General features: G+C 38.8%; 4 protein-coding genes across 4 annotated transcripts; 3 read left to right on the top strand and 1 right to left on the bottom strand.

Moving 5' to 3' along the window:
- Positions 1 to 67: 67 nt before the first annotated feature.
- MRP21 (mitochondrial 37S ribosomal protein bS21m) lies at positions 68 to 571 on the top strand (the record flags this gene model as incomplete). Its single annotated transcript, XM_002495086.1, has 1 exon — positions 68 to 571. One exon carries the CDS (start codon positions 68 to 70, stop codon positions 569 to 571), a length of 504 nt encoding a protein of 167 aa, XP_002495131.1.
- Positions 572 to 734: 163 nt separating this feature from the next.
- AVT5 (amino acid transporter) lies at positions 735 to 2045 on the top strand (the record flags this gene model as incomplete). Its single annotated transcript, XM_002495085.1, has 1 exon — positions 735 to 2045. The coding sequence occupies one exon, from the start codon at positions 735 to 737 to the stop codon at positions 2043 to 2045; it is 1311 nt and encodes a 436-aa protein (XP_002495130.1).
- A 535-nt stretch (positions 2046 to 2580) lies between these two features.
- On the top strand, positions 2581 to 3696 carry SHO1 (osmosensor SHO1; the record flags this gene model as incomplete). The annotated part of the gene is made up of 1 exon (XM_002495084.1): positions 2581 to 3696. One exon carries the CDS (start codon positions 2581 to 2583, stop codon positions 3694 to 3696), a length of 1116 nt encoding a protein of 371 aa, XP_002495129.1.
- Positions 3697 to 3926: 230 nt separating this feature from the next.
- On the bottom strand, positions 3927 to 12305 carry TEL1 (DNA-binding protein kinase TEL1; the record flags this gene model as incomplete). The annotated part of the gene is made up of 1 exon (XM_002495083.1): positions 3927 to 12305. The coding sequence occupies one exon, from the start codon at positions 12303 to 12305 to the stop codon at positions 3927 to 3929; it is 8379 nt and encodes a 2792-aa protein (XP_002495128.1).
- Between the last annotated feature and the right edge of the window lie 110 nt (positions 12306 to 12415).

Here is a 12415-nt window from a genome sequence, read left to right as displayed (position 1 = left end):
TGTCAAACCTCTTGACAGTGGACTAATACAAAAAATCGATTGGAAGGACGTACTAGAGGGTTCCGTGATGCTGAGAAACTTGTTTGGATTGAACTTGAGAGGACCTGCATTGGTTTCCAGGAGTTTTCACTGTTCTCCAAGACGTCTACAAGACCCTATATTCGACCCAACGCAGCTAAATCCCATCAGGCTTAAGGATTCCAATCCAAAGAATCAGGAACCATTGATTAATTTGAAGCCTAGAGGATTCCAAGACAAATCTTTATCCCAGAGCCGTGTTGCTGCTTTTGACTTACAACCAAAGGATGATGCACTAAGTTCAAGACTTACAGGTGTTACTGCAGGAAGAACTGTTGACGTATACAACAATGATACTGCAGCTGCTTGCAGACAATTAAATTCTGTGATGCTCTCCAACAAAATCCCACAAACGAAGAAGGCTCAGAGGTTCTATTTGAAACCGGGCAAGGTTGCAGAGATCAAGAGGTCACAGAGACACAGAAGAGACTTCATGAAAGGTTTCAAAAGACTTATTGAAGTCGTCAAGGATGCTAAACGTAAGGGATATTAGTGCTAAACCTTGGGAATTTACCACGATTATGATAGTCTTGTATATATAAAATGTTAATAGCGGACTCCTTAGTGAGTCAACCCTACTTTAATCAACTACTAGCAACAACAAGAACAAGAACAAGAACAACAACAAGATAAAGCAAAAGAAGTAGAAAAACGGCATGTCTTCGAGTGTTAGCGGCGGCGTAGCGACGCTGTTGCATACTGCATGTGGCGCTGGTATATTGGCAATGCCCTATGGGTTTAAAACGCTTGGATTAACGTTTGGTATATTAGCACTTGGATTCTGTTCCCTATGTGCAATGACAGGGCTGTTACTGCAGGCTCAGGTGGCTCGTTACGTTCCAGAAAGAACTGCATCGTTCTTCTCATTGACTCAATTGATTCATCCTAAACTAAGCGTCGTATTCGATCTAGCAATCGCCATTAAATGCTTTGGGGTTGGTGTTTCCTATATGATAGTCGTGGGTGATCTGATCCCACAGATATTTACGACGTTCACATCTAATAAAATACTACTTGAAAGGAATTTCCACATCACCATGGTGATGCTTTTCCTAGTATCACCCTTGTGCTTTATGAAGAGGTTAACCTCGCTGCGTAAGGCTTCACTGGTGGCACTTTCCTCCGTTGCTTATCTCTGCTGCCTAGTAGTTGTCCATTTCATTTGGCCATCAAATGAAATTGATCAACGAAAGGGTAAAGTTTCCATTGGTTTCCCACGCAATGAACCAACACCATTAACCACATTGCCCATATTCGTGTTTGCCTACACTTGTCACCATAACGCATTCTCAGTTTACAACGAGCAAAAGGATACGTCCACGAGACAATTGAATAAAATTGGTCGTTATGGTATGAGCATTGCATTTGTTCTCTATACCATAATCGGAGGTGCTGGTTATTTAACCTTTGGTGATCACATTGCAGGCAATATCATTACTCTATACCCACCATCACTATCAACTACAATTGGCAGAGTCGCTATAGTATTGTTGGTAATGCTAGCGTTCCCCCTACAGTGCCATCCAGCTAGAAGTTCCATCAACAACATCTTATATTCATTTCAATCTGTCGAAAAAAATCTACAGGGACAAACTGAGAATTCAAATTTAATATCTGAAGAGGAATCTGTAGAATCCCAGGCTCACGGCCCACCAGTTCCACCATTACAAGGTAAAAGATTTACTGTTATTACTTTGGTGATCCTCATCGCCTCCTATTTATTGGCTATCTCAGTCACATCTTTAGCACGTCTTTTGGCCATTGTTGGCTCTACGGGTTCTACATCCATTTCCTTCATCTTACCGGGCATCTTTGGTTATTGGCTAATCGGTTCAGAGTACACTCCAGAAGAACTACCTCGCAACCTGAAGTTCGCCAAATTCGCAGGTCTGTTACTGGCAATATGGGGGTTCATCGTAATGATAGCGTCCCTAGCGGCTTCCATCCTATATGGAGCATCTCATTAATTGAAGAGTACAATGCCCAGCACATGATTGTATGGTCTGCATTACCCTATAGGGATAAACCAGATCTGAGAACTCTAAAGGATTAGATGAAAATGCAAATTGTTTTTTCCCTTTGACTACAATCGATGCAAGCTGTACTATTCACAACCCAGTTCCGAAACAATTTGGCCCATTGTCTGGATCCATTATCTAATCCAACGGTTCTTCGAATTTTCCTGGCTCAACGCTTGGACCATTGGCTACAACACTACCATCAATCGAACCAGAAAATTCTTCTGAATCCAATGGCGATGCTCGTATCCACGAGAAAATTGTCTATCTTTAGAGATAATCATTTTTATAATTATAAATCACTCTTTCATGTGACCCGAAATACATTCTTCGTTACGCGAAATGCGAAGTTTTGATCTTCAGCCTGATCTCAAAACATCTAGAAATTGTTTCACTTAAAAGGATTGAAACTAAACTCTACTTAAACATCTTGATCTAACTCTCGCTTGAAGGGCTTGAAGAAAGATATACTAGATCGCGGAGGATGGTTATGGATAAGGTACCTATGCCCAGTAGAGCCAAAGCAAAAGCTCAGAGGAAAAAACTACACATTAATCACAGTTTCAGTTTGAATAACCTTTTCTCAGATCCATTTGCACTCTCTTCGATTTCAATTACACTTCTGTCATGGTGTATTGCCATTGCAGGATGCATAGCTACAGCTTCAGATACAGATAATTTCCCCCGGTTTACGTGGTGGGGAATAGCATATCAATTCCTAATTTTATTCATGGTTATCATATTTTACTGTTATGATATGGTCGATTACTACAAAAATTTTATAGCTGGTGCTACTGCAGTTTCTTTCGTATACAACACCAATAGCGCAACGATCTTGGTCTACGGCGATGGATCTCGTAAGGCTGCCGCATCCGCTGGTGTAATATTATTATCAATTGTTAATCTAATATGGATCTTCTACTATGGTAGTGACAATGCGTCACCAACCAGTAGATGGATTGATTCATTTTCACTGAGAGGTATTAGACCCTCTGCCACCCAAGACGCATCTATGAGAGCTCGTCGCCGTAATAGAAACAACCTTAGAAGTCAAAGATTCACAGGTGATAATTTCTACCCAGAGCATCAACCCCAAAACTACATGTCCTCCATGGCTCTCACTGGATTTGAAAATCCTGATCCAGCATACTATACAGGCCCAAATGTTCCATTGGACAGAAACGGTAGTGTAGCATATTCTGATAATAACATGCCAGGTGCGTTCACACAGGATATGAATGCTAATAATCAAAACAACCTCAACCCAAACAATTTCAACCAAAACAATTCTAACCAAAACACATTTAACCAGAACACTTTTATGACAGAGACTTCGAACGGTAACACAGATACCACAATGGGCGGAACTTTAGAATTGTACAGTGATGCTGGCGAGGAGAGCTTTCCATACACTGCACAAACTTTATACAGATACCAAGCAGATGAAGACGATGCCTATGAAATTTCATTCGAACAAGGTGAAATTCTTAAAGTCAGTGATATTGAAGGTAGATGGTGGAAGGCTAAAAGGTCAACCGGCGAAACAGGTATTATTCCAAGTAATTATGTTAAGCTTATCGAAGATAATATCGCTATGTAGGTGAAGGAGGGAAATGAAAAGGAATTGGTTCACAATAATGGTAAGAAAGATAGATATTTGCATTTGCGAGAATATTACAGATTATATTGGATAATAATAATGAAAAACAAAAAAATTGATGATGTTCGTATTGACTTTTATGCAGTAAAATAAAGTGCATACACATCCATATATAATACATTAAACTGCTTCCTATGCAAACACTTGTAAGAATATTCCCGATACTTCATTCAATAGAATGGTGACCATCCCATGTAAATTAATGCTAAGTTTTCAACATCAGTTGCTTGTTGAATCAATTCTTGAATAGTGGCCTCGACACTTAGCCCATTGCCAATCAATTTTTCCTCTACACTTTTGAGTGCTCTGTATGACTCTTGGTTCTCTTCAAGTTCCGACGCAGAGTCTCCTTCCTCTAAATTAACACTACCAAAAGTTTGACTATCTTCTTCCAAAAGATGTCTATGGCGCCTAACTGGTGACATGACCCAGGAGTACAATGGATCCCATTTCAAAATATTGAGAACATGCATGACTTTTTCATAATTTTCCCTTAGAACAGAATATGTAGTTTCACAACTCCTTCTGAATAAACCCTCGATTCCAGTTATACCAAATCCATCTACAACATCTCTTGTAAGCCTAAATGGTACCAACTCAGGAATAGGTAATAAACGTCCCTGATCAAATGCTACACCCAAATCAATATGGATTGGTTTACCAGTAGAATAATCGAGTAAAATGTTATTCAAATGGCGATCACCCAAACCCAGAATATGACCGACAATAGATGAAGCTGCGATGCCCTTTGTATAAGTCTTTTTAACATCTAACCATTCCTGTGGTTCAGAAAAATAATCAAAAAAGAAATTGCGTAATTGTGGTTTAATAACCTCAGTCAATTTGTTATAAGTCCTTATACGTTCATCTTTAGATCTGTTCTGAACCGCTTTCATCTTTTTCCTTGCCTGATCAAAGGATACAGGATCATTTCTATGCAATACTACCAATATCTGATTTAATGACACAGAATGAGCCACATATTCAATTATTCCGGCGTTCGGACCCAGAGGGATCACTTCATAAGTACTAATGTTCAAGTCTAACTTACGCATCTGCTTGTCCTTTTGAAGAATTTTATTCACTTGACCGAACACCTGCTCCATGATTGCATCTTGTCGTAAATCATCGTTACTACCTTTCATTAATACTTTACGTTTAAGACCATCTGAAATTTGGAAAGTCACAATCTTGGGCAAAGAGATACCCGTGGAGGATATATCGACAGTCTCTATCGCAGAAGTAATGTAAGGTCTTGTCATTTTACCGTCACTAGAACTTCGTATGGGAAAGTGCATTGTTGGAAGAGGTAACTTTTGTTCCGGTAGAATTTTTAGCCAGTACTGACCAACCTTTAAATCAGAGAGATGCAGGGTTCTAGGAAATTTAGAGTTCAGTTCGACCCTGGTGTTTGCAAGTTCCACTGACATCTCACAAAAGTCTTTGACGGGTATAACGTACTTTTTGTAATAATTTCCCTTTTCAAACCCTTGTAGTTCTTTCAAGAGATTCTCAACAGCTTCGACCTTCTGTGAAATACGTTGATCTAAATTAGCTGATCGCTTATCATAAAATAAAATTGACATGACTGAGTAGAGAGAATCGTATGGTAGCTTGAAAAGAAGTCGTTTCATAGTCAATTGCAACGGCCTTTGGAACTTAGTTTGTTCTGTAGACAATTTAGAAGCGATTTGGTTGACCCAAGGTAGGAACTTCCAGCTAGGGACCGACCCAATTTCTTTCAAAAGTAAACTATTAACATCATCGACGCCATCATATTCGAACCATAATCCACAGAATTTGTCCAACACATCGTCATCAAACTTATTCGTGAAAACCAGAGTATTTAGGTAGTAATGCAATGCCTTGGATACAAACTGCATCCTTTGTGACTTCAAACTATCCAATAATTCCATGTCGTTTTCTAGCTGCATACGTACCTTCAGATAATGTCTCTTTGCATCTTTACGTTCGTTTTCTGACAGGTTAGAATTTTTATAGATCATTTCCAATGCATTGGACTCATTAACTTGCCTATCACAACGACGTTGTCTCTCTTCAATTTCTCTACTTGCTTGTAACCTTTGTGCTTGATCGTTAAGGAAATTACCCAAAATATAGAACATCTTCGCACGCATGTCATGGTCCTTTACTTTAGCTTCAAAATTCCTAATGTATTTCTCAAATATGACAGATGCAGTTTCCAAACGTGATTCAGAAGTCCACTTGACAAGCATTGCTTGAATATAATCGTCTGGAACTTCGAGAAGACCATTCACTTCTGAAATTTTGCCATTCAGAACAGGGTCACTTTGGTGATGCAAAAGGTCCTCAAGAATACGAACAGGTGTCTTGAATTCTTTACACTCCCAGAGAGCCTCCGCCGACACAAATGATCCCAATCTTTCCAGAGAGGGCAAAATTGGAGCACGACCGTCCAATGTTCTAACCGATTCCAGTAAATTTTCTATCAAAAATGCATATCTCAAGGCATCTTGGGTAGATTTATTCTCAATACTATACTTCACATCATTGGCCAGCTGTATTGCAGTCATCACTTTAATATCCAACGACTTGTTAGGGTGAGCTTTCCAGATTTCATCAGATATTATGGAAGACAATAAGTGTTTAGCTTGTAGGCAGGGCTTATAATCTTCGAAGTCAAATATCTGCAATTTTTCTTCATCTTGGGCTAGAAGAGCCTTCAACATTATTACGGTATCATCACCCGTTTTCAGACTAACAGCAAGTCGTTGTAGCAACGAAACATTCGAAATCGTGTCCACCCACTCTGCTTGAGAATTGAAATCCTTCCTCCCTTTCACAAGTGTCACCAAAGAATCTTCTAAACTCTTGAACGGTTGAGCATCCTCATGTAATACCTTCTTCAAGCTATAATACAACCCCTTCTCCTTGGTATCAATAAATTCAGGCGAAGGAATATTCCAGTTCCCTAGCTGTAGCGCCCATTTATAGGGATCACGAGACTGTTGAGGACAATCATCTTCACCCAGGAAAGAAGCCAATCCGTAAAAGTCCAGAGACTCTGTGGCCTTCAGCAAGGGCATTCGACCTGAATTCAGTTGATTGCTATAATTTGCATTGAAATTAGCATTATTGATCAAGAAGCTTTTCCAAGTGTTTTGCTCAGTTTTATTAATAGAGTGAAGTGCTCCTGCAAGTGTGTGAGGCGTTGGCAAACCCGCCATGAGATCAACATCTCCAAGTGATTCATAGATAGCACCCAATGTAACCGTGTCCAATGTCCCCATATCATTCATAGAAAACTCTTCAAATAGCATATAACTGAATGTTACCTGCCCCGTTCGCAAAGCAGATTCACAAACTAACTTAAGAGGTAAAGAAGAATAGGCAGAAGCACATTGCCTTTCATTTAGCCTATAACCAGATCTCAACATGCTAATAATTTTAAGGATAGCTCTCGTCTTTTCAGCAGCATGATCGGTTTTCAATAACTTTTCCATCTGAGAAACAATCCTAACCGCCCAATCAACCCCTCTTCTTGGATTATGAAACATAACCAGATTAAAAAGAATAGTTAAAATACCTTCAGTGAATTTTCGAGATGCTGAGCACAAATGATAAAACAACATAATGTCCGGTAGAATTAATGACAAGTCTTTCAATAAAGATCCAGCGAACTCTAATAACCACTCATCGTACGATATTGTAGTCGATAAGAAACGACCTGTAATGAATGCTTCCAGATCATGAACGGCATTAATCTTCCCATGCAACAGAGTGAATAAATCTCTATCCATAGGAACACATCTCTTCCTGTATTTTTCATAGAAAGTATCGTTGATACGTGGGAAGTTTTCCTGGTCATAGCTATAACTATTCAAAAGAAAAGCCAATACAGATTCCCACAAAAATTGAACTTGACAGGATTCTTGCATCAAGCTATCCTCCAAGGTATCGAAAAATTCTGCGAATAAAAAATTCAAGGAACCTGGCTCACTGAAAAGGTCACGAAAGCTCATATTCTGCTGCGCAAGATTAGATTTCTCAAGCAGCTCACTGGTCTCTTGCGCCGATCCAAAAGAATCAAAGTAGTAGGCGGTCCACAGTTCTACATTTCTCGAGATAAACTCCTTCGGTATATCATATTTCAACAAATTACTGACAGCCAAATTCGTGGGTTCAAGCTTTAACTGACAGATATCTGGCGCTTTAGCATATGAAAACATCAGAGACAGTAGGACGATTTTATCGACACCACAGTCTTCAGTTTTCAAAAGTTCGTCAGTTTGATAAATATCCTCACTTGGAGTCATACCCTGAACAATATCATCACAGAACTTCCAAGTTTTGGAGAATTGAATAGGACGACTAGCTATGGATCTTGATAATTTCCTGAAAGATTCGTTAATCTCCCTTTGAGGATCTTTCATAAATATGAGAACTTCCGCATAAATCGAGGAAAGAGCATCGACAATTGATAAATCATTTTGGCTAGACAATTTTATGAAAGAAGCGATCAGTTGAAGTACCTCCTGGTGAAGCTTCACATCTCCCAAGTATCGCGCAAGTGTCTTCAAAATATTTGAAAAAAAAGGACAATTAGAAAGGACCTTCTCATGACCAACAATGATAAATTTTATTTGACGGATGCAATTCAACCGTATCTCATGGAACTTTGAGATCTCGAGATCTGTTAGGATCCAAAGAATCAAAAAGTGCAACTCGCCCGCTGAGAAAGTAGGTCGATGGGGAAAATTCAGAAGAAGTATTGCCCAACGTTCTGGTGGAATATGTAGCGGGAATTGGAAACGAGAAGTATGTGCGTTCGGCGGGAAGAGGTCAGCCAGAAATTTGGAGTTTGGAAACAATTTTCCCAATATCAACCCTGTATCTACAAGAGACCCAAAATCACAGTATTTTAAAACCCATCGATAGACCAGAAGTTGATTGCAAGATTTCGTGAGATCATTCGACAGTTCTTTCCCAATTGTAAATATAAGGTTTCCTGCTCCTCGTTCAACATAGGAAAGCGGAACAGCCATATAATAGCTATCCCACAGTAGCTGTTCGTCAGATTTTCCCACTATATCTTTTATTTCCTGCATTAACGGTAAAGTCTGATAACCTCTAGAAAATAAAAAGGCCGCTAAATCTGAGTAATGGGATTTTTTAAATTCATCCAAGCTTTCAAAGCCAAACAGACTGATATCCCACTTGCTCGCATTACCGCCTGCATTATGTCCCTCCAATAAATTGTCGCTCTGAGAGAACCAGAACGAAAATACATCAAATTTACAAAGATCGAACAAATCCATGAGGGAGGATAATCGCAATTCTATAGTAATTTTCTCTAAGGCAGTCATGATGTATACGCACGTATGTTCAAATCTGGAAGAAACTATCATACTTTGCAGGGCCAGAATGAGATTGGAATAAGATAACAAAGAAAACCTTAACATGGCCAAAGTGTAAAATGCTGTATATTCAATGCTTTGTTGCGGGGGTTCGAAAAGATCCTTAATTTCCGAGAAGATGATCTTTTGGTTTTTGTAGCTAACGACTGACATATAATCGATAATTTCAGGCAATTGAGTCAATACTGTAGCCTTGTCAAGTTTCTTCAGGCAGTCGATGAAGGTTGCAAAAATCCGTTGCTTACCACCCTTCACACACACACGGGAAATGTCATGGAATTTCAACATGTGCAGAAGAAGTTGCGACAAACGTGTTATCGCATATACTCCACTAAAGGCAGCATCTTCAAATCTTGAAATCACCCAATCCAGAATATCATTACAGTCTGAATTCAAAGAACTCCCGCCGTTAATCATCCAATGAGGCCTAATGACATCTAAGTAACTGCTCATCCAATACATACTCAAATTGGAAGTGAGGTACTCTTTGCTAAGCAAGTGTTCACTGGCAAGCTGCGTAAACTGTTCTAACAGGGTAGGATCTAGATAACCTTTAGTACTGTTTTCAAAAAATGCTATTACTGGACCTAAGCAACTGACGAAAGTTTCTGTCTTCAAGCCGTTTAAGAAATCTAAAAGTGCCTCGAATCGGCGACTCACAGGTTCACTTTGGGCTTCAAGAACATGTAAAAGGGCCTCAACGGATGTCTGGAAATCATAGCGGTAAAATGGGTTCATGCCACAGGTAATTGAATGGGTCGCACTTACTTCTGAGCCACGAGCCACGATAGCATCGATGTGATCAATACGAGAAACAGATCTACCATTTACCGGATCTAGAGTTTTCCGAAAATTAACCATCATATCCTGTATGTCCAATCCATTAAATATCAAATGCTCTACATTAGGCATTTTAAGAGATACAATCTGATGGAAAAATACCAAAAATGATGTCCTATCATCAAACTTTAGAGATTGCAAGAAGAGTGCCACAGATCTTTGAAAATCATCAATAAAAGATAAGAAGGACAAATCACCCACTAAACAATTGATAACCTTTAGGATCTGGATGATCCATTTAAATCGTAACAACGGGGCGAAATGGCAGTTACCTTCAATGGTTTCTAACAACCGATACAACAGTTTGTGCAAGGCAACACGATCAACAGCAATAGCTGCTATACTGGTAGCTTCTTCTTTACTCTTAGGAAGCTTGCTAGGAAGATCTTTTAGTAAAAGGAACGCTCTTTCTTCCTTGTATTGGATCCAAAGATTATAATACTCTTGCCATGAGCCGTACTTCCAATCATACAATAGACAATTTGGGAAATAATCATCAACTTCCTTACCTGGCTGTATAGGTCTATTGCTCAACCAAGCGACAAATATGTAAAATTTATCTTGATGCTGCTCGAGGGGTAGCAGTTGATCCCATTTATGGTTTAACCATTCCAAAAGTTTAATCATTGTGGAATCAGATTGTCTAAATTGCAATTCTTTACCATAATTTTCCAGGTATTGCCAAAATTTGAAGGCTTCATTACAAGCCGCATAGGGACCATTGATAGGCGATAATTCGTAAAGGTCATGAATCTGATTTAAAGTTGATGGATCTGATATACGATGTTTAGAATATTTCATAGCGGTTGCCAGCAACCCACATGATAATTGACACCATTTTGGTATTTTGACCAATGGCAGACAAAGTTTGAAAATTCTATTGACATCATGTTCCCCTAGGGAGAAATCTTTCTGGGTTATTAATGAAATGAGACATAGGCAAGTCCAACCGGTCAAATTCACATCTCCAAACCCTTGTAATAGTAATTCCTTCAGTCGTTCATAATATGAGGAATCGACAACATTGTTTGCGTTGTGAAATGCACATATTTGTAGTGCCAATAGTCGAACATTTGGTTCTCCTTGTTCAAAAGCATTGCATATGAAATCTTCCAGTTTTGAAGAGTCTTTAAGAAAAGAAGCAATGCCAGATTGAATTTTCCTTCTTTTAAACAATTGCACTGCCAAATTTTCTGGCCCCGCTATGCAGTAATAGCTTCGCATGAGGTTTATGATTGCCAGAAGGTTGAACCAATCGTGTGGATCTGACGACTCTAGTAATTGGAAATCGTAAAACTCAAACCATTCGACCTTGTGTTCACTTCGTTCGTTCAACTGTAAGCAATCTAAGGTCAAACTCGTTGGTTTAAAATTGACCAACCTCTGTGTCAGATATTCCTGTAACAAAGAAGTAACATCTTCATGAACTTCATGTCCCACCATTAGAGGTAACTTGTTCACTATTAGTTCACTCGCGAATATATCACAATATGATAATTCCCTTTGAATGTCAGTATTTATAGCGAATCCTATAACTAGAGCATGGTTCCAAGTAGCCCTAATCAGCTGTATGCATCGATTTACATGATGGATATGAGATTTCACAATGAATTGATTCACTAGTGACAGTATTAATCTTGTGTTAACAGTTTCTTTCTGACTTAATTGTAAGTATCCTGAAAGCACTCTGTAGGTAGCCGCCGAAACATCCCTCAGACGAATTGTATCCAACGATATCAGTTCACTCAAACATTCTAGCAAATTGGAAACGTTCCTATCATTGGTTGAAACTTTAAATCTTTCTTCCAGTATTGAACATATTTTTTCAGTAACGTCAAACCAAGTAAAACTACCATATTTCAATTGAAATAAGTTGCACCGTATTAGTGCCAATAATGTATATGAGAAATGGATTGAAATCGGATGCAACAGTTTAACTGTGTTGCTTCTATCGGATATGAAGACTTGGCATGCATAAAGAAGCAGATTAACCGTCTTGGGTTTAAATCTTGAGCATGTCTTCTCCACATACAATCTTAATACGTATGCTAACGTGGAAAATTTATTCTCTTGGAGCGAAAGTTTATTGGATTGGCTAGAATCTTGCTTCTCCAATAAATCGCAGTATCTTTCGTGCTCTAAAGTTATCTGAGAAACAAGGGTCTCCGCTGTTGGACCCAGTAGCTTTGTAGGTATCAGATCTGGACTCTGCTTAAGGGTTGAAGTCAAATCATCAAGTGCTTTGCTTCTGTTCTTTACTTTGTTGGACTCTAGATCCCTAAGAGTATTCACTATACCTAAATTCTCCATGGGATCGCTACTGTTCGAGGTTGAGAATATACTTAATTCAAGTTTTTTTAAAGACTATTCATGATGAAAAGAGATTCTAGTAGTAATAACTATACATATGAAAAAAAAAT

The sequence above is a fragment of the Zygosaccharomyces rouxii genome (genome assembly GCF_000026365.1).
Source record: "Zygosaccharomyces rouxii strain CBS732 chromosome B complete sequence".
Lineage (NCBI taxonomy): Eukaryota > Fungi > Ascomycota > Saccharomycetes > Saccharomycetales > Saccharomycetaceae > Zygosaccharomyces > Zygosaccharomyces rouxii.
This window is presented reverse-complemented; position numbering and strand designations above follow the sequence as displayed.